Here is a 21775-nt window from a genome sequence, read left to right as displayed (position 1 = left end):
TTCTCGCTAGCAAGGTATGCCCTAATGTTAGTATTAGTTAGTAAGTAGTAGTAGTTAATTAGTAGTGTTAGTATTAGTTAGTAAGTCGTAGTGACAGTAGTAGTTGTAGTTGTTGTTCATAGTTTTAGTGTTAGTAGTAGTTATTGTTGTATGTATGTGGTTGATGGCCTTCGTGCCTATGTTTGGTATACATGTGGTTGTTGGCCTTCGTGCCAATGTTTTCTGCAGGTTTTGGTTACCTCTCCGTGCAGGGGAGGTGCTGCCGAAATTTTCAATGGAGTCTAACCATTTGCCTTTTCTTTGCAGGACGAGGACCGTTGGGAGGCACTCGGCGACCCCGATCGTCTTTGTCGGCGTTGCGGTTCTGCCTGCACCGCGTCGCCTCGCCACTGCAGCGACTCGCCACCGCCCCACTAGCCTGACCTCACCGACACCCTAGGTATAACCCATCTTCCATACTTATATCTCGTGTAACCCTAGTTAGGCGTCTCCCGTCCGAAAGAGATACGGTCGTTGGTATGCAGATCTTTGCATACCAAATTCAGTACCTGTTTCGGATTGTCTACGTTTTTTGGACAGCCCGTGGATGCGTAGATGGGTTGGTTTCCGTGGCCCACTCCTATCCGAGACAGAGTTTCGGCACCACCTCCTCATTGTTCTCTTGATACCAGTGTTTTCCTAAACGCTAAACGGTAAACAGTCGGTCACCTACCGTTTAGCTATTATTCGAGCTAAACGGTCAATTAAACGGGCTAAATGGTCAATTAAACGGAGTAAACGGACGATTAAACGGAAACGGACGGAAACGGCGCACCACCGTGTAGCGTGTACACGGCGTGTACACGGGCTACACGGCCGTGTAGGCGAACAGTGCTTGATACACAGTCTCCCTTCCAGGACGTGTATCGGGAGAACAGCGGGGAGGTGCTGCCAAAATTCTGTCTTGGATAGGAGCGGACCATGGAAGCCAACCTCATCTACGCATCCTCGGGTGGGATTAGGACCTATCCTTCGCCTATTAGATGTATAGTAGGAACGCCTTGTGGATTTACCTACAGTTTTTATTACTCGCTTACATATGCATGTGCCAGAGGATGGATAACCGTGAGTGGATGTACACGGGCCACGCAAGTATGACCCCAGAATGGATGACCAAGACCAATGCTTTCTTAGAGCATGCATTTGGCGAGGCTGCTAAAGGGTCAGCCCGGATGCCATGTCCGTGCAGCAGATGTGGCAACAAGAAAAGAAAAATTAAGAGGCTCGTGGGGGAAGATCTAGTATGGATTCACGGCAAACTATACCCGCTAGATCCACCATGGTGAAGCCGATCATATTAGAGAGGAGGTGGTGAGACAGCGTCTCGAGGATTATGATGGAGATGGCAGGGTAGCAAACTAGATGGATGACATTCAGCAGGCACGGTTCGGTGAAGGATTGGAGGAGAAGCCAGAGGAAAGCGCAAAGGCATTCTATGATATGCTGTCTTCAGCGCAGAAGCCCTTGCACGAAAAGACAACGGTATCGCAGCAGGATGCAATTGGATGCATCATGGGGTTGAAGTCGCAGTTTAGCATGAGTCAGGACAACTTCGATGGTATGTTGGCAGTTTTTGGATCCCTGCTTCCGGAGGATCACATCCTGCCGAAGAACTTGTATGAGTCACAGAAACTTCTTTGTGCACTTAAGATGTCGTATGAGCAGATCCATGCTTGTCCAAATGGATGCGTCCTTTTTAGGAAAGATCACGAGGGAGCAACGCACTATCCAAAGTGCAAATCCTCTAGGTACCTAGAGGTCGACACTAGTGATGGCAAGAAGGAACAGCTGAGTATCCCTACGAAGGTCCTACGGTACCTTCCTTTCATACCGAGGATCCAACGGCTGTACATGACAGAGGAGTCTGCGAAACAGATGACATGGCACAAAAATGGCAAAAGGTACAATCCGGACAAGATGGTACACCCATCGGATGGCGACGCCTAGACCCATTTCAATGGCATACATCGTGTTAAAGCTGAGGAGGCTCGCAATGTACGTGTAGCGTTGGCAACAGATGGGTTCAACCCGTATGGATTGTCTGCGGCCCCATACACTTGTTGGCCCGTGTTTGTGATACCCCTGAATCTCCCCCCCCCCCCGGTGTCATCTTTCAACCCAAGAACGTATTTTTGTCGCTGATAATTCCTAGACATCCGGGAACAATATGGGTATGTTCATGGAGCCTGTGTTCGATGATTTGATCGATGCTTGGGAAAAGGGGGTACTGACATACGACCGAGCTACAAAGAGAAACTTCACAATGCATGTGTGGTACCACTACTCCCTGCATGACTTCCTGGCGTATGGCATATTCTACAGGTGGTGTGTTCACGGGAAGTTCCCATGCCCAATATGCAAGGCAGGTGTGAGGTTCACTTGGCTGAAGAGTGGTGGCAAGTTTTCTTTGTTCGACCAACATCGTCAGTTCCTCCCCCTTAACCATCCATTCAGACGAGACATCAAGAACTTCACGAAAGGTGTTGAAGTCACCGATCCTGCACCTCAGATGATGACCGCTGCCGAGATCCGCACTGAGATAGAGGCTCTCAAAGTTGATAAAGAGAAAGGTCATTTTGATGGATATGGTCAGTACCACATGTGGAGTCATAAACCAGGCTTGACTAGGCTTCCCTATTTCAACGATCTTCTTCTTCCACACAACATTGATTTAATGCACACAGAGAAGAATATCGCCGAGGCGCTTTGGGGAACACTCATGGACATAGAAAAGTCAAAGGACAATGTTAAGGCAAGAGTGGACCTAGCAACACTATGCGATAGACCAAAGCAAGTGATGAAGACTCCCGCGCCTGGCAAGAAATGGAAAAGGACTTCGGTCGATTTCGTTTTGAAGAAGGACCAAAGGAGGGAAGTATGTCAGTGGGTTCAGTCGTTAATGTTCCCTGATGGGTATGCGGCGAATCTAAGGAGGGGAGTGAACGTGTCCACTTGCCGAGTGTTAGGGATGAAGAGTCATGACTTCCACATATGGATTGAGCGGCTCCTTCCAGCGATGACCAGAGGTTTCATCCCCGAGCATGTGTGGTGCGTCCTAGTAGAGTTGAGCTATTTCTTCCGCCAGCTTTGTGCCAATGAGCTATCTTGGGCCGTGATTGATGACTTAGAGAAAGTGGCACCTATGTTGCTCTGTAAGATGGAGAAGATCTTCCCACCCGGCTTCTTCCTCTCAATGCAGCATCTGATTTTGCACCTGCCTCATGAGGCACGAATGGGGGGGGGGGGGGGCGTGCAAGCCCGTTGGTGCTATCCAATCGAGAGATGTCTAAAGGTTCTTCGGAAAAAGTGTAGAAATAAAGCCACAATTGAGGCATCCATGGTAGAGGCATTCATTCTTGAGGAGGTGTCAAACTTCACAACATCATACTATAAGGATAGCCTTCCCAGCGTGCACAATCCAATCCCTCGTTACAACACCGATGAGAGGTCATCAAATCTCAGCCTTTTCAAAGGTCAACTTGGCAGGGCAAGCGCTTCGAGCACCAAGACCTTATGGAATGATGAGTGGCGCACTATCATGTTGTATGTGTTGTTGAACCTTGACGAAGTGAACCCTTATGTGCAGTAAGTTCTCAATGAGCTTGTTACATACACCGTCACTATTGTCTATCTATTCAACCCCCTTGTCTCTTGCTTTTTTAGGGAATTTCTGAATACATACTGGACAGGAAATAGGGATCCTTCCCCTCAAGAACAAGATAGTCTTCTCAAAGATGGTGTGCCCGATTTCATTTCATGGTTTGAAAAGAAGGTACCATCCAATTTACATCGTTCCATCTGTGACATCCCACTTTGCTCCTACGAGCGAGTAATGATCTATCCGCCCTCACCTTACAGGCACGCACGGATGCGGAAATGGATGAAGAGTTGAAATAGATTGTCAAAGGCTTCCCCTATAGGGTCAAGTCATTCACCGTATATGATGTGAATGGCTATCGCTTCCACACAAGAAGCCACGAGCTCAGTCGGCCCAATCGAAAAACACGAATACTAGAGTTCGTACGCTCGGCACCAATGACCGCGACTACTACGGCATAGTCGAAGAAATATATGAGCTCAACTTTGAGCTTCACGGAGGTCATAAGCCAGTCGTATTCAAATGCCATTGGTTCGATCCTAATGTCACGAGAAGAGCCCCTAAGATTGGACAAGTTGAAATTCGACAAGATTCGCTCTATCAAGGAGACGATGTCTATATTGTGGCTCAACAGGCCACGCAAGTTTATTATCTTCCATGGGCATGCCAAAAAGATCCCACTCTTGAGGGTTGGTACCTTGCGCAGTTGGTATCACCGCATGGCAAAGTGCCTGTCCCAAACGATGAGGATTACAACTTTGACCCAAACACATATACATGGGAGTTCTATCAACCCGAGGGGCTAGATGGCATGTTTCACATAGACATGTTTTCGCTGATGGACATGGAAGTAGACAATGACATTGATGAGGACGATGGAGATGAGGACGATGGAGAAGAGGTGCAAAATGCCACAGGCTTAGCACTGCTTGAGCGATTACGGTTTGGCGTTGCCATTGATGACAACGATGGAGATGAGGCGGAAATGTTAGACAATATTGCTAGTGATGACAACACTTGTGATCCGGCCGTTGCCGATCCTGAAGATTATTTCTAATTCATGTAATACTATATTATTATTATTTTCTAGTTATGTTTCGTTCATTTTGCATCTCTATATTTGTCTATATTGTGCTAACTGGTTTACTCTTTGTATTTGCAGGCACTCGACAAAATGCCGGGCGGAAGGCGGACCCGGACCTGCAACTCGCTCTACACGAGGACGACTCAGGAGGTGGAGGCGTCGGCGAGGAGCCGTCCGGCCCGCCGCCCCCGCGGCCGTCCGAGGAGGGCGGTGCAGTCGTCTGCCGTTCCCCCGCCCGAGGAGGACCGGACGACAACCACTGACGACGAGGACCAGCAGCTGGCCCCCCAGACAGGAGGGGGTGACACTTCTTCTAGGGGGGTGGCGGGGGGTGACACTTCCTCTGGGGGGGTGGCGGGGGGTTCCACTTCGAGCACCTCATCGGCACCGTACTTGCGCGGGTCCTCGCAGCTCCTGACGCGGCCGATCCCGTTTCAGAGGAGGCCGGTGATTCGTCCCAAGGGCGACAAGTAAGTATCCGTTCATTTTGCATCTCTTCTTGTTCATATGCTGAAAACCGAACTGCGGACTAACAATTCTTCTTACTGACTCCTGTAGGAACTGGGAACTTGTGTCCGGGGGCGATCATCGGCAGTGCAATGGGATCCTCGACGGCCTGATCCGCCTGCACTACCCTGGTTTGGTCACCCACGCCCAGGTTGAGTTGCCTCCCTGGACGTGGGACCACTTCAACTCCGCCGTGGACGCCGTGTATGGCACCGTACAGGAGCGGATCAGGCGTGAGTTCTGGGTGAGTCTACATCACACTACATTGCTCAATACTATGAAATCATTAGACGTTCTTGAAATAATGAAAGGACACATGATGTCTGTATGCAGGACTTCTTCACGTTGGAGGAGGGGCATGACCCCACCTGGGTGATGAAGGTGTAGGACAGGGCATGCAGGGGCCGAGTCACGGACCTGTACTACGAGGCGAGGCTGCAGTGCCACATCAACCACTCGTGCGACGTCCTTGGTCGGTACCCGGGGAAGAGCGAGGCCAGGACCATGACACTCACCAGGGAGCAGTACCTCACAATAAGTTATAAAACATTGTTACTGACTCATTCCATGAAGAATAGGTAGCCTTTATTTTATATTCTAACATTTCTAATACAATACTTGATGGCATGCAGATGTGTCCTTCTTGGTGCGCCACCCACAGAGACTGTTGGGCGGCCATCGTGGACAAGTGGGTCTCCGTTGAGTGGAGGGAGAGGCATGCCCTCCGTCGGGAGTGCCGCCTGCAGATGGGTGGGCCGGCGCACCACCAAGGCAACCGGCCCCTCAGTTCGTACGCCCAGGCCTGGGTACACGCTACGCACTTATTTATTTATTTGTTCTAACACTCAATTCTCATTACTTCTAATCGTCTTTGTGTTTTCCTTGCAGTCCCAGTCGCATGATGGCCAGGAATGCAACGAGTTCATGGCGTACGCCATGGCACACAAGGGCAAGGCGACAGCCCCGGACACCGTCTACAACCCGGAGGACGGGCCCGAGGCGTACAGCAACACGAGTGTCCACAGCAAGCTCACCGACTATGCCTTGTCGGCCCGCGAGCGGCATGGGGAGGACTTCGACCCCGCCACCCAGCCCCTTGATGCCGACCTCATGATGAGGCTCGGAGGAGGGAAGCAGCATGGCCGGTACTGGATGGCCTCCAACATGGTCGACTCGACCTCTGTGCCCAACCTCGCCCAGATCCGAGCACAGAGCACGAGCTCCTCCGTCCCCATTCGACCTCGGCAGGCGAGCACACTGCAGCAGATGGCGGCACTCCAGGTTAGTTCTATTTCATTCGCCGTTCATTACTTTTACACATGTACCTTGCATTTGCATTGTTTAAACGTTGGTGATTGAATATTGCAGGCCACTGTGGAGAGGATGGAGGCCGAGAGGGAGGCCGAGAGGGTCGAGAGGGAGAGGGAGAGGGCCCAGAGGGAGGCCGAGAGGGCCGAGTGGGAGGTCCTGAGGGCCCAGAGGGCGGCCGAGGCGCAGAGGATGCAGGACATGTTCTCATTCATGTCGAGCCTCGGCACCACTCTCCCGGGTGTGGTGGTGCCCCAGTCGCTGCTCGCTCCAGTTGTGCCTCCTACTCCTCTGGCTCTAAGCACTCCGGTGAGTATATATATGGTTGATCAAGTCCTTTAGCTTGTGTAGATACTAATAAATTCAATTCTCCTTTGTGCAACAGTCGTCGGGTTCGAACCCGACTCCTTCGTCTCAGCACACACACCCCGGCTGGACAGGTCCACCACCGCACGGAGGTGCCCCTTTAGGCTCCCATTGGGATCAGTGGCAGTAGGTAGTGTCCCTTCATGTTTCATTGACTTTTCTTGATTTAGGACTTGTGTTGGATGAAGACTTCTTAGATGTTGTCATGGATTTGCACATTGGATGTGCGTGTGATGGATTATGCAGGAGGATGTGCTTGTGATGGATGTTGGATGTGCTTGTGATGTATTATGGATGTATGTGATGGATTATGTATGCGTTTTGTGTGATGCTAAATGCCTGTGTGCTGTCTCATGTATTATATATGAGTTTTGCGTGTTTGCTTTCGAAGGAAAGCAACAAACAAAAAAAATTACAAATTTCCCAGTTTTGCCGAGTGCCAACATTGGGCAAAGAAGTCTTTGCCGAGTGCCAGGGGTGTGGCACTCGGCAAAGCTGAAAAAAAATGCTGCAAAAATAGCCACTTCCCCAGTTTTGCCGAGTGCCACAGCCTGGCACTCGGCAAAGAGGTCAATTTTGCCGAGTGCCAGATGGTACCACTCGGCAAAGACTATTTTTAAAAAGATTTTTTTTTAAAAAAAATGGTTTCTTTGCCGAGTGCTGAGCCCTGCCTCTCGGCAAAAATTCAAATTTTTGCCGAGTGCCAGTCCCTAGGCACTCGGCAAAGCCGGCGTCAAATGTTGATGGCAGTTATTTTTTTGCCGAGTGCGGGCTTGGCACTCGGCAAAGACTTTACCGAGTGTCGATTTTTGGCACTCGGCAAAGAAATTTTTGCCGATAAAATCTTTACCGAGAGACCTTTGCCGAGTGCGGCACTCGGCAAAGCCTTTGCCGAGTGCTTGGCTGGCTTTGCCGAGTGCCCCCAGCACTCGGCAAAGAGGGCGTCTGCAGTTGTGAGGAGACGATGCAAGAGTTGACCTGGAGCCATTCCGGGTCGTTGAACATGGCAGCGGCGTCAACCGAGCCGTCGACATGGCTGACCAGGCCCAAACTTCTTGAAGGTGAGCTCGAAGAAGGATCTCGATCCACTGCCTGAAGTTGCCGTCGCCCCTGGAGAGGATGCAGGAACATGGCTGTGGATGTTGAGCAGCACGAGGGTAGAGTGTGTGGATGTTGAGCAGCATGAGGGTAGAGGCGGGAGGTGGTGCGCGGTCGTTGGGCATGGCGAACAGGTTGGTGGCCGCCAATGAAGAGGTGAAGTCAGTAGGGCTCGCCATGACCAAGAGTAGGAGCAGCGGAAGAAGGTGTGGATTAGAAAGCGATAGATACCCATTCATTTGACAGTGTGCGGTACATATACTTGATGCAGAATCACTGTTGGCCAAACAATTCTAAGTTGTCTAGAAGCCGGGATCAGCAGAAGAATGAGTAGCGCACATGCAGCCGCTAATAGGAGGCACACATGCAACCGATGGACTCTAACTGAAGAGACCTGATCCTATGCCATCTAGAAATAGGTTGCTGACACCTGTAAGCTCCGCCACAATGGCCGGTTGACAGTTTCCCACTAGCGCTTCTTTTGGTTTGTCGAGCACAACACAGGACAGGACGGTGATCGCATACTGTATTTTGTACTCATACGAGAAGAAAAAGGAGTTATATCTTTGATCTAGACGCTGCCAGAAGATGCCAGTTTCAGTCTTGGCATTTGACATCACCGAAATCCTTCACTTGTCCTAGGCGCTGCCAGAAGAGCCGATCACGGACACCTCCAGAGAAGGGTCGTGATTCCCCGTCCCGTACAGACGTGCAGTCCACCACGGGGCAGGCGAACGGCGCCACCATGCCGGTCGCCGATCACGTCGCTAGCCAAGGAATGAATTTTCATGGCCGGTGGAATTTCATAGAAAACTTCAAATTAAAGAGGAAATGCAACCATGATAAATAAAACTTAATAAACGGGTACAATTCATTCAGTGAAATCATCATAATATAAAAAGAAGCAATTCTACTTCTACTAGCTAGATAGATATGGTGCACCAAATCTTTGGACGGTTTGAGGAACCAATCAATTCTTCCTTCCACGCGCAGCCTTCAAAAGTTCAGCCAACACCAAGGGGCAGCTGGTCGCCAGATGCCTGTACCCCTCCGTTGCCACGACAGCATCGAGGTTTTCAGTGGATCCAGTGATGAACTCGACGCACCTGGCCTTGAGCAGCAGCAGTCGTGCTGCTCGGCGAGAGCCAGCGTCGTCGCCGCCGTGCCGACATCGATGCCACCACAGAGCCTGGCCTCGCAGATCAGTTTGAGCCTGTCAAGCCCGTACCTGTCAGCGGCCACAAGAAGATGCTGGGCCATGGTCACCGCTGCCGCCGTCTCTTGCTACTCGTCGTCGTCAAGCTCCGGAGCCGTGTCGGTGTAGATGAAGTGAAGCATGGCACTGAAGACGGCGGCCTCCATGTCCTTGATCCGGACACACTCGGAGCTCCTCTCGCTCATGTGGCCGAAGAACTCGGTCATGAACACCGGAGACCTTGCCGCCAGGATGTTCTTGTGCGCGGGGAACCGATCGCCCGATGACGAGTATGAAGGTGATGTCGGATCCCTTCTGGTTCTTCAGGAGTTCACCCAGGTGCTGGTTCAAGTTGGAGGATGGCACTGGCAGGGGCATCTATACTATAAGGGACCAATTGAAATTATACTAGGTCCACCCATAATTTCAATCTCCCATAGTCATGACTTTCCCTTCGTACACTTCAAAATATGTCCCCAGAAATACAACAACATTAAAATCAATGGCTGATGTATCTTCCTATTAGACTTCAACACGATCTATTGGTCATGATTGTTTGGATCATCCAGAGGCTTCAACGCACCCTATCAGCCTGCCTCTCCCCGCCCGCACGGCCGCACCACTAAGGCCAACGATCCCCGTTTCGAAGCACGGTACCTCCTATTTTCAGAACCAAATCTCCGAAACAACTCAGAAACCAAACACGAGACTCCCATGCCTACGCTGCTCCATCCCCTTCCTCCCATCGCGGCCCCCGCCTCCTCCACTCCAACCAAGTCAGGCCAACGCGGAGGCCCGCCCTCCCCACCCCTCCTAGATTTGCAGCTCGCACCCCGCGAGTCCCCCGAATCCCCCCCCCCCGCTTCCCTCGCCACGCAACGCGCTTCCCGCGGCACCCGGAGTGGAGCGCACCCTCGTCCTCTCCACCGCAATTCCCGAGGCGGGGGATGCTTCCTGCCTTGCGCTCGCTCCTCCCTCGTGATCGGTGCCGCGGGCGAATCGCGCTGCCCGGTGCGGGGAATCTAGGGTTCCGGCCATGCCGGCCGCGTCGTAGGACGGGGTCCCTGCCTTCGCCGCCGACGCGTGTGATCTTGGGGCCTCCGAACCCTAGGGAGCGCCAGAGAGGCCGGCAGCTACTAAGACATGGACGTGGACTCGCGCATGACGACGGAGTCCGACTCCGACGCGGCGGCCGCGGTCGCCCACGGGGGCAGCGCCGGAGGCTCGGGGTCCGGGAGCGAGACCTCGTTGTCGTCCGCGCCCTCGACGCCTAGGACACCAGGGATGCCCGCAGCGGCCCCGAATCTGGCGGTGGCCGGCGCTGCGGGGCCGAGACCAGCGCCCGGGTACACGGTGGTGAACACGGTGATCGAGAAGAAGGAGGACGGGCCAGGGTGCCGATGCGGGCACACGCTCACGGCGGTGCCGGCTGTCGGGGAGGAGGGCACGCCCGGGTATATCGGACTGCGGCTGATCCTGTTTGGTGGGGCCGCCGCGCTCGAAGGGAGCTCTGCCACACCGCCCTCTTCGGCCGGGAGCGCGGGGATCCGTATGCTTTCTATCTATCTTATATATGGCTTGTGTTTTCTGATTTTGGGATTTTGGAATGTTGGTAGGCCTTGTCTCTCCCTAAGGCGGTTCTGGGTATGCTTGTCATTCATGAGGGTCTGGGCTGGGCTGGGCTGAATTTTGGATATAACTTGGAGCAGTTTGGCATTCAGATGAATTTATGGGATTAATATAAGGTTATCTACAGAAAATCCTTGTTATAATGTGGGTGCAATAATTCTGAATGCTAATTTCTAATGTGGCAGTTAGAAAACTGATGATGGTATGATTTTTACTCACTAGGGAAGTATAAGCCGTCATGTCATTTTAGATTATAATTCGACTAGCTGCGCATGAATTAAAGCCTTCACAAGGAATTTCAATCCCCCATAGTCATGACTTTCCCTTCGTACACTCCAAAATATGTCCCAAAAAATACAACAGCATTAAAATCAATGGCTCACGTATCTTCCTATTAGGCTTCAACACGATCTATTGGTCAGGATTGTTTGGATCATCCAGAGGCTTCAACGCACCCTATCAGCCTGCCTCTCCCCGCCCGCACGGCCGCACCATTGAGGCCAACGATCCCCATTTCGAAGCACGGTACCTCCTATTTCCAGAACCAAATCTCCGAAACAACTCAGGAACCAAACACGAGACTCCCATGCCTACGCTGCTCCGTCGCTCACCCGCCCATGCCGCCGCCTCCGCTTCGTAGACCTAGACGACCGGCGACCAACATGAGCTACTGCAAGCTCTCCGTCAGGCACTGCTGCCTCGTGTTCCACCTCGCCTGCGCCGACGCCATCCCAGAGGCGCTGCGCCGGTTCCTCGTTGACCCCAGGGTCACCTTCGTCGGATCGGGCTTCGCCCACGATGGGCGCATGCTGTGGGAGCACTACGGCCTCGACATGGCGTGCGGGCTAGAGTCCGCGCCGCCACCATCATGGGGAACGCCTCCCTCCATCGAGCAGATGGCGGCTGGTTCCTCGGGTACCCACTGCAAGCCCAGGGATGTCAGTGCAAGGACGATGCACTCACATAAGACGATTGGTATGATCAGGAGGTCGACTATGGGTTTGATCAGGATGAAGAACAAGAGTTCGAAGAGTTCTACCTGCTTTGATCGAAAGTTCCTGCCAGAATTTATATTGCAACTATGTAGGTAGGCGTGCTAGAGAATGCTATGGTTTTATGACAAGAAAATGTCCCTATCCATAGTCAAATTTAATTTAATTATTTCTTACTGCAATAACAAAAAATATATTTGGCTGCAAACCTTTGCTTGAGGTCAGATGATTAGAGGAATTCAGTACCGAGTGGGTTTCACCCTTTTTCATGTGGGGTCGTCTTGATTTTAATTATTAAGCCCAAATTTAGTTAATACTTCTTTGTGGATTCTTTATATACAATTAAATTTTATGGAATCTTTTGGAGTTCTTGGGATTTATTAATGGAGCTAAACTTGTTAGATGGATTATACGATATCGATACTTGGGATAGATGAAGTTAACTACCATTCAGTTATTAGGACATATGGAATCTGTTATGTTTGTCAATGTTCCAAAGGAGAATCTTGGCTCTGGTTCAGTTTATGCCACCATGCATTGCACGAAGGTACTATCGTCCCTTGGTGAGATTTGTTTTTTCCATCAGAAATCCATCAGTTCATGTGTTATTTGTCTCTGATGATTCGATCCAATAATTCAGAATCTATCAATCTGTGAGACAAAGTGTCCCAGAGATGAACTAACCTATTAATTTTAGGCAATCTATGGGACAAATGGGCAAGACGTGCGTGTTTAGTGAACGAGTTTAGTTTGGCAGACTGGACAAGTACGAATCAAGTCAAATGACTATCTCATTTTGTAATTGTATTGCTTGTATGGTTATGCTTTTAGGAGAGCCAGACATGAAGAATTTATCCGGAACTCACTTGTGACATTTCTGTTTTGTTTATTTTATGTTTGGATCATAGTACAAATATGGTGCAAAAAGCTGGCTGCCCATAGAACATAGATGGTTTTTACTATCTCGGCAGTCTGATTGGTCCCATGTTTCAGACTTGGAAAACGTTCTATAAGGGACAGATAAAATAACAATTGTGATATTTTCCATTTGAGTAATTTGTCAGTATAGATTTATGCAAAGTTGTATATGAAAAGATTAGGTTAGCTGTGTGTAAAAGTTCAATGATTCGAATGGCATGAGATAGGCAAGCTCTGAAGTACTGGGATGTACCAGTCAGTGTCCTCAGTTGTAAGACTTGGATTTTCTTGTTGTTTGCCAAACTGTTGTGTTATATATATGTAAAACTTGGAAGGTGGATCGGATTCTTTCTTTCTTTCTTTTAAAAGATGGAGTATCTTGTGTGATGCTCTTCTTTGTGACTTTGAAACTAAAAATATATACTTGTGACTTATAAAGGATTTCTGGAGGTTTCGCGTCTATCTAATATATTACTAATTAGCTGGCAGCGGTGGAGAAGGGGTGTGGCTGGATCTGGAGGCAGTGGCGCTGTGGCGGCAGTGTACAGCGACGATGTCGGCAAGCGCCCCCACACTGACTCAATTCAGCAGTAAGCACACACTGATTTTATTGATTTTACGAGGGCACATGCTTGTTGAGTAGCCATGAATTTTTGCCTTCAACTGGTGCTATTCACTATGTAAGAAGTGGCCTATAAGACGCACACAAAAGAATGGATTGCCAACAGTTCAGTGTGTTCTAGAAATTTTTATTGGGATATACAAATCTGTGGCCTACTTAGATTATGTTGGATATCAAATTTTGAAGATTACCAGTTTGTGAAACAATTTTTGTCTGCAGCAAGGCATGATTTTTTTTTGGGGGGTCCTTGAAGAAATTTAAGTCAATTTTCACTATAAAGGAATTTTCGATCATATGTTTATTTGCACCGTGGATGTTGAGTGGTGAGTGGTAACTTGCTAAGTTGTAAATGCCAAGTCTTATGCAGCAAACTGTGTCTTTTGGTTGTTTTCATTTACATGTTTGAATGTTACCGTAGCGTTAGCACGAGCATTGTACTCGTCCTTCTTGCTAGCTGGGATGACTATGTCCGGTAGCTCTCTGAGCACGGTGATGGTGCATTGCACGGTCACAGAACCATCGGCCTGGAGATATCACATCTTTGCAGGTACGTTGTATGAATTTATATATTACTCCGTACTAGTTAGTACCGGTCCTTGGCTCGATCCATCTCCCGACGATAGATTTTTGTCACACGAAGATGCCATGACGAGGGAGGCACTGAGGCGGAAGCGACGGCTAACGCTGGCCCCGGCGCCGTGGGCAGAGGTCGTGCCAGGAGGACGTGAGCCGGCGTGCCTTGGGGAGCTGACGCCGGAGCCGCCGGGCAGCAGGCCACGGCCGGATCCTCTGGCTGGACGGAGGCGTTTTTTCACAAGGTCCAAGTTTTGGCCCCTCGCGGAGGAGCTCAGCTCCGATGACGAGGAGGTCGGCAACCTCGCCGCCGACTCTTGCAGGGTGGAGGAGGTCTCGGTCGATCCAACTCCAGGCACTACGCGAGCAGGTGATGCCGTCCATCGACGGGTAGCCGGAAAACCATGGCAAGGTCCACTGCCACCGCGGCGGGTGACGCCGGCGATGACCTTGGGTGATGTGCTTGAGAAGGCGATGGTCAGGAACTCCAAGCTTCAACGCGATCAGTTCTCTAAACCGCCGTCGTCTTCCTCCTCGGCGGCGACGGCGCGATGCGATTCGGGAGTTTCAAATTTCGAAAGGCCCCGTCAATCACGCTTTGACCCAGCATTTGTGGATCGACCCCTCTCGGGCCGGACCAGGTACGCGGCCCAAATTTGTTTTTCTGCCGGTCTTGGAAGTCTTCTGTCTCGTGCAGGTAACAGGCCTAAGATTAGCGCCTACACCTCGTCCACACGAAGGAACGAGTCCACGCACGATCCTTCCTTGTCACGGCGTTCGCCAACAGGAAAGCTCACTCGCGGCGTGTCGGCGGCTACTACGATGAACCGGGGTGGCGGCATCGGCAGGGACGGCCGGTGTGCGATGTGGCGCGCAGCTCCTCAGGGCCCGACTGAGGGGACTGGGCGGGGTCGTGCAGGTCACCATGGTCCGATCGATAACGGCGGTCGGGGCCGGGGACTTCAGGGCGGCCACGGCGCAATCGAACAAGGTGTGGCCGGTCAGGCTATGGCCAGCCAGGGCGTGGGCAGCCAGACCACGGGCGGCCACGGCGGCCAGGGCGTGGGCGACCGTGGCAGTGGCGCTGGACATGCCCGGGCGGCCGGCCACGGCGCAGGCGGCGGGGCTGTTTCTGGCCAGGCCGGCGGCGCTACGCATCGCCGGGCCGTACAGCCCGGTCCCTTCGACGACGCTGCTTGGGGCCGCGTGATCCAACACGGTCCCCCGGGAGGCCGATTCCAGCGTCAGGAGATGGGAACCACTGCAGCTGCTTTCCGAGGACGCGGCGGTGGGCAACAGAATGTCACTCAGAACTTCCATCCCGGATATGGCGACTATGGCGCGGCTGTAGGTCGCAATTCTGGGCCTCGTCATGGCTTCCTTGCGCGTGCTGGGCGCGGGGTCAAGACACAACGAGGCGGCAGGGCTGGCCGATCGGGACGTGGGGCTGGCAGGTCCACTTATGCTGCGGCTACTTCCCATGGCTTGGCTCGCGAATCCTCACAGGGTATAGGTGGTCAAACGGACTGCCCGGCACGACACGGGTACCGGCACGATAGGTTAGCCATGCCGTGCCGTGTAGTGCCGTCATGCCTAAGTGCCGGCACAGGCACGACACTAACAGCCCTTAGACGTGCTGTGCCGGGCCATAGGGCACGGCGGCACTGCAGTGCCCGTGCCGGCCTGGGCACTATATGTGCCTAACCCTCATTCAACTCAGAATCACAGGCATACTTAAAAAAAATAATAATGAGAAGCAACTTAAATATATTCATTGAATTGAGATAACAAAATAACTTAAAGTCTCAAACACAGGCAGAGATAACAAAATAATATTTTATTGGGAGCTTTAGTACAATGGCTGCCTCATTAAAAACCTGTTTAGGGAAAACTCACCCTTGTGAGAAACCCTAGATAGGAAAAAAAAGTACAGCCCAGTTCCAATTATAAAGTTCATCAAAGTCCAGTCAATAGTCCATAATATTATAGTCCCATTACATAAATGATAACTAATCAAGATAAAGTTTTTCAAATGCTTCTTCAAGCTCCTTGTCCTCCACCATGTGTTGCAGCCGAGCTTCAGCAGCCTCCCAGTCTTTGATGCAGGTCAGCATCTCCACCATTTCAAGCTTTAGCTTCCTCCGCCGCTCCTCGATGATCTTACCGGTCATACTAAAAATGAATTCTGAAGATATGGTTGAAACATGAACAGTTTAAATATATTTAGCCATGATTGACAACACTGCATATGTGAGTTTGTGCTGATGCCACCAGTCCAAGATGTTAAAATCATCATCTAAATGGTTCATAGTGTCACAGTCCAAGTAAGAAACAAGTTCAAAAATATTAGAACCTGAAGAACTTGCAGCCTACAGCAGGGCAGTTGCAGATGTATCTCTAGCCATGATTAGAGTAGCAGCTGGAGTATGCATATCACCAGGACCACCAACATCACCATCATCATCATAAATTTCATCTCAAGCAGACCTTTTGTTACCAGGTAGGTTAGGAGGGGCAGTCCTCCTCAACCTAACACCACCATATTTCTCCTCATACTTACTGTAAACATCAGTAAGTCGAGCTCTAGTACGAACCTGGTAAGCACTATAATATGTACTAGTAAGGGTACCCAACCTCCTAAGCACTCTATTGAAACCTTTTATTTTAGCTCTGGGGTCCAGGATGAATGCAAAAGAATAAAGCAAAGGTATGTCCCTCCAGTATTTATTATATTTGTCTATCATAGATTGAACCACAGGTCTCATGTGAGTATCATTAGCATAATTCTTTAGGTGCATACCAATCTTAACAAGATAATGAATCATGAGTGGAGATATAGGATAGTATACATCAGACAATGCAACTGTAGCATCATAAAATAATTCAAGAAATTTAAGCATTTTTCTGTCATAGCCCAATGGTCATCAGTTAAAAGCAACTGACCACCTTTAGCCCTAGGATATTGAGCATGGATGAAAGTAGTGAATGGGACCTTATGTGGAAACAAATGCTTAAGCATTAGGTATGTAGAATTCCACCTAACTTGCATGTCCAGTTAAAACTTTCTAGGCCTAACATCAGTGGCAATACAGTAACTTTTATATGCACCAATTCTCTGGTTAAATGAGTTTAAGAAAGATATTGCAATTCTAAATTTTTCAATCAAAGGCTTAAGAGCAGTTAGGGCCTCCTTAACAATCAGATTGATAATGTGACATGCACAACGCTGATGCAAGAACATACAATTAACTGCATTGTCTAAATCATCACTATCATTAGATGATGCATTGTCCACAACTTCAATACCAAGATATTTAGAAAGAACAAGTCTAAGTTTTTGTATGGCTGATACATTAGATGATGCATTGTTCAAAGTAACAACAAATACTTTTCCAGTCAAACCATAATCAGCAAGCACAGATGCAACAAGATCAGCAATGTTTTGTCCATTGTGGGAACAATCAATAAGCCTAAGACCAAGCACTCTCTTCTCTAGTTGCCAATCAGAGTTTATGTAGTGAGCAACCATACTAAGGTAGTTTTCTTTGGCATTACCAGACCAAATATCAGAGGTTAGACACACACAATTAACACTAGCAGAACTAACAGTCTCAACAGGCTTAGCCTTTTAATCAATGAAGTATTTAAGCATGTCTCTAGTGGTGGTTTGCCTAGAGACTGAAACAAATTTAGGATTATGAGCAGTTCTAATGTATTCTTCAAATGCATATGATTCTTCCAAAGAGATAGGAACATCAAGCCTAGCAAGCAATCGAACCAGCTAAGTACAAGCAACAATAGAACAGTACTCCCAATTGCGCATACTACCATCGGGATTAAAAGAGATCTGTGACTGAGACATGCGAGTTTTTTCACGCCTCCTGTTTCTGGACCATATGGTGCTATGCCATGTTTTGGATAATCATCTTCTTGTTGTTTCTCCATTGTCCTCGTCTATCTCGACTTCTGGATTAAGTCTCGGTTGTATCAAGTTGCTCTTAACCATGTATCCCTAGATCCCCGTGTGGTAGCATCCGAAGTCGTGTAATCTTTTGTGTAATCCCTGATCTACGTAATGTGATTGCGTTTTCCCCTTCTGGTTCTTGCTTCGAATCTTGGGACGAGCTTCTTTTTAAGGAGGGTTGGTAGTAACACCCCTGGTGTTACGAGCTTATTAAGCACCACAATTTAGGCCTAATAATAATAATAATAATAATAATAATAATAATAATAATAATAAAGGATTATCCAAGCCCTTGTGTGTTAAAGTTTTTAAAACTCACATAAAATGATAAACCAAATTACCTGTGTTTGTGTGTAGCTTGAAGGTTCGCGATGAGTACCCTGGCTTGGTGCAGGTCGCAGGTTGGTTTGACGTGCGTGGACCTTGCCAAAGCTGTAGCCACTGCCTCCGTTGTCCCGTCGAGTCCTTGCGCGCTCTGCACTCGGCATGACCGTTTGCCTGAGTCATCGTCCTTCTCTCTCGCTTGGGTCGTGTCCGAGTTTTAATGGGAGTGACAGCTGTGCATGTGCTTTACCGCACCAGCAGCCGGCATCAGTACTGTGCTCTATCTGCCTCTATGCCGAGCGGAGCACCCGTCATGTCTACGTCAACGTCGTAGCAGGCAGATGTGAACAGTCGAGCAGGCCGGGCCACGCCCCACGCAGCCATGCTGGACCTGTCTTGTCTCGCCTGCCTCCGTCCTTGTTTTCCCCTCCATCCTTTTTTCTATTTCTTCGGTCGAGGGGGAACTCTAGTCCGTGGGCGGCGGTTTTCTCCTCTCTCTCGCGCGAGCGCAAGCTGGTCCCGCAGCGTTGCCCTTCCCTGCTCGCCCTCTGTTTCCCCGCTCGCAACTACCTCAGCGTCCTGGTGCACCGCCGCTGGTTCTTCCCGTGTGCGAGTCCCCAACCCGTGCGCTTCGTCACGCGCGTCGGTGCCCCTCCGTTCCCCCCCGGGCGCCCGCAGTCGCCCATGCCCGGAGCTCCGCCGGTCCGCGCACCTCCTCGCGCCGAGCTCCGCAGCACCACGTCACCGTCCGCGCGCGCCCTTGGTCCTGCGCCGGACCCGTAGCTTCCCCGAGCTGCCCCCGCTTTTCCTTCCCCACTCTTCCCCTTGCTCAAGGCCAAAGCTCCGCCTTTCCCCTCCTCACGAGCGCTCCTCCTCCTCACTCTCTCTCATGCGCGTTGCTCTTGTCTCCATCTGCTCCCTCTCTCTACCGAGCAACCGTGGGAAGCGCCTTGGTCGCCGGCCGCCGCGTGTTCGCCCGCGCTCGCGAGTCCCCACGGCCCGCGCTGGAACCCCAGCCGCAGCGCGTCCGAGCCGCCCCCCCGACCTCCGGTTCGTGCTAGAACCACTGCACGCGAAGGCACGCCCGAGCCGTGTTGCGGCGCCCTGCTCCGGGTCTACCGCCGGTGCCGGTCCGTCCTCGTGGTCGCGCCAAACCAGCCGCTTCTCCATCACGGCTCCTTCCGCGTTCGCGCGTCCCCTCTCCTTGCTCCACCTCTGGCTCACCCTCCCCACGGTGCCCGCCGGCTAGCACACGTGCCTGGCCATTGCTCCCCTCGGCGTGCCTGGACCCGTGTGCCGTGTTGCAGCGCCAGGTCACCATCGGCCGGTGTTTCTCGTCTGCTCTGCTTTGGTGGATGCAGAGAAGGGTGAGAATCCAAGAACTGAATTAATACAGGGTTCGGATTATGAAATACGTGACTCTTACAAATAGTAACTTTGTACCACGGGTTAATTTGTTAGAAGCTCGGGGGCCTTGTCGCAAAATTGCCGTTACCACCCCTGCCTAGGCCGCCGCACCACCCTAGGCCAACTTATGTCGCCACGCTGGGCCACGCGCAGCTGCTTCCGCGTGGGCTGGTTCGCTGGGTAGCGGCCTGCTTTCCACTGGGCTGGCCGGCTGCTCACCCGCGCCCCCCGCTGGGCCAGTAGTGGCCGCCGGCCCCTTTTTCATGTTTAAGGTGTTTTCTAATTTAAAGCTAAAGTAACCTCGTAAAATTCGTAGAAAATCATAGAAAAATCATAAAAATACCAAACTAGTTTTGTTAGGCTCCTAAAATTATGATATACCTGTTAGTGTATTTTGCTCACATAGTTTGATAATATTCTTAGAAGCTATATAATTAATTTAAGGTACTTAAGATTATGAAAAGATAAACTTATAGGAATTTCCATGCTAAATTGGTAATAATGTTGTATCTGAAACTGTTACAGTAGGTTCTTAGTAATATTAGGTACTCACTATAATTTTTGTAGCTAAGTTGCTAATTAGATAATGATGCCCTATTGCGAATAAAGATTAAATTGATGGAATAGGATAGGTTTATATAACTAAAATTATTGTTGGGAAATAGCGTCTTATCCGACAACGTGTATATGTAGCCTAAGTATGGTCGTTGTTAGAACTAGCTCATTAACTTGAGAGGCGTAAAGCATATTTATACGAGTCACGATTGCAGCTGATTAATTACATCTTTGCATTGCATCGCATGCATATCATATAGGTACGATGATGGATCAACGAATTGATCGACGGATGATTGGGAATCCGAAGATGGTGTAATGGTATTCTCTCCAGGAGATGATGCAATGGGCTTGTTAATCAAATGATGTGGATGATCTGAAGATGCAGATACTAACTTTTAAATATATCTTACCCAGGCAAGCCCCAGTGCATAACCCCTACTTTCTACAGTTTAAATTATATTTGTGCATTACATTTTAAGGAGTTGAATGAAACCCACTTGCATATATATCTTTATCCTATGAATCTTACTAGTATGACAGGATCGGGTAGATTGTTATGCTACAGGACTCCGGTAGAAGTCGAGTGATTGCCTGTCATTCGCGAGAGATAGGAAATATATTATTGGATCATTATCACTGAAAAATATTAAAATGGTGGAAAGGAAAAATGGTGACTGGGCAGGGATATGGTTTGGGTATTGGTGGGTGTAAGATGTTGTGCCGCCATGGACACGGGGCATAGCTTGGTTACACTGCTTTCCCTGTCTGGTCGGTTAAGGACCGATCGTTGCATAAGATTCTAGGCAAGTTACAGACTTATTATCCCGAGCACATACTTGTGTATGGGCGCTTAGAAGACTTGTTGCTCTCTTTTCATGGATCCGGCTCTTTCCGGACCGACTGTCAGGTTTTATTTTGGTGGAGGAGGTCCTTGCACCGCACCGAGTCTGGGACTCAGGGGTGGGGGCTTGGAGTCCCAATTTGGACGGGGACCTAGACACCCAGGACATGAGAGTGATAGGTTGGTCCTACTTGTGCCTAGGGTATAAGCGGGGTGTGTGTTTTCGGGGTACCCAGCCGGGGGCATTGATTCGTGAATCGCCAGGCGATCCGGTACTGCTTGTCTATGGTTTAGCATCATAGTAAGAACTGAAGGTGAAAGATGGAAAGAGGAACTCTGATTGCTCACCACCTGCTTGAAAGTAGTACAGGTGCTTACATAGAATGGTTAGTTAATAAATCAATGCGGCTATTAATAAAAATCGAATATAAGGACGCACGCTTAGTAATGCTTCCTGCAAATGCAATAAACCCACAAGCCAGATAGCCTTGCATATCCTTGGAGTCTTTTCTTTCCTCCTGTCGGGTAAGTCTTGCTGAGTACAATTGAGTACTCAGGGTTTTATTCCCCCTGTTGCAGGTGACAGGTGGATGCGAGAGCTGACTCTTGTGTGTGGATTCCTCCTGATGGGCTCAGAGAGGATTTCCTTTACGCTGCGATCGTAGTTTTTATTTACAACTCTCACCAAATGTTTTTATAAATGAAAGTTTACAATCTGTTGTCATAGTTTATATATCAATACTTCATCATGT

At 49.9% G+C, this 21775-nt stretch overlaps 2 protein-coding genes and 1 pseudogene across 4 annotated transcripts; 2 read left to right on the top strand and 1 right to left on the bottom strand.

Moving 5' to 3' along the window:
* The first annotated feature begins 5468 nt into the window (after window positions 1–5468).
* Window positions 5469–8200, top strand: LOC136529096 (uncharacterized). 3 transcript variants are annotated; one of them, XM_066522158.1, is made up of 3 exons: window positions 5469–6034; window positions 6117–6509; window positions 6597–8200. In XM_066522158.1, exons 1-3 carry the CDS (start codon window positions 5855–5857, stop codon window positions 6876–6878), a joined length of 855 nt encoding a protein of 284 aa, XP_066378255.1. In that variant the 5' UTR covers window positions 5469–5854; the 3' UTR covers window positions 6879–8200. The 3 variants fall into 3 exon arrangements, 2 of the variants coding, with proteins under 2 accessions (XP_066378255.1, XP_066378254.1); XR_010777203.1 differs by having other exon boundaries at window positions 5651–6509; window positions 6597–7359; window positions 7472–8200; XM_066522157.1 differs by having other exon boundaries at window positions 5651–6509.
* Window positions 8201–8970: 770 nt separating this feature from the next.
* Window positions 8971–9573, bottom strand: LOC136529964 (BTB/POZ and MATH domain-containing protein 1-like; annotated as a pseudogene).
* A 765-nt stretch (window positions 9574–10338) lies between these two features.
* On the top strand, window positions 10339–11032 carry LOC136526397 (serine/threonine-protein phosphatase BSL2 homolog). The gene is made up of 2 exons (XM_066519071.1): window positions 10339–10744; window positions 11010–11032. The coding sequence occupies exons 1-2, from the start codon at window positions 10339–10341 to the stop codon at window positions 11030–11032; spliced, it is 429 nt and encodes a 142-aa protein (XP_066375168.1).
* Window positions 11033–21775: the final 10743 nt, after the last annotated feature.

Source organism: Miscanthus floridulus, chromosome 19 (assembly GCF_019320115.1).
Source record: "Miscanthus floridulus cultivar M001 chromosome 19, ASM1932011v1, whole genome shotgun sequence".
Classification (NCBI taxonomy): domain Eukaryota; kingdom Viridiplantae; phylum Streptophyta; class Magnoliopsida; order Poales; family Poaceae; genus Miscanthus; species Miscanthus floridulus.
Note: the sequence above shows the minus strand (reverse complement) of the source record. Positions and strands in the feature narration are given on the sequence as shown.

Excerpts from the sequence above, each read along its gene's own strand:
- LOC136529096 (XM_066522157.1), top strand. The coding sequence starts at position 5,850 with ATGGCATGCAGATGTGTCCTTCTTGGTGCGCCACCCACAGAGACTGTT. Across the intron at positions 6,510-6,596 it reads AGCAGATGGCGGCACTCCAG|GCCACTGTGGAGAGGATGGA; the intron begins GTTAGTTCTATT and ends TGAATATTGCAG.
- LOC136526397 (XM_066519071.1), top strand. The coding sequence starts at position 10,339 with ATGGACGTGGACTCGCGCATGACGACGGAGTCCGACTCCGACGCGGCG. Across the intron at positions 10,745-11,009 it reads GGCCGGGAGCGCGGGGATCC|TTAGAAAACTGATGATGGTA; the intron begins GTATGCTTTCTA and ends CTAATGTGGCAG.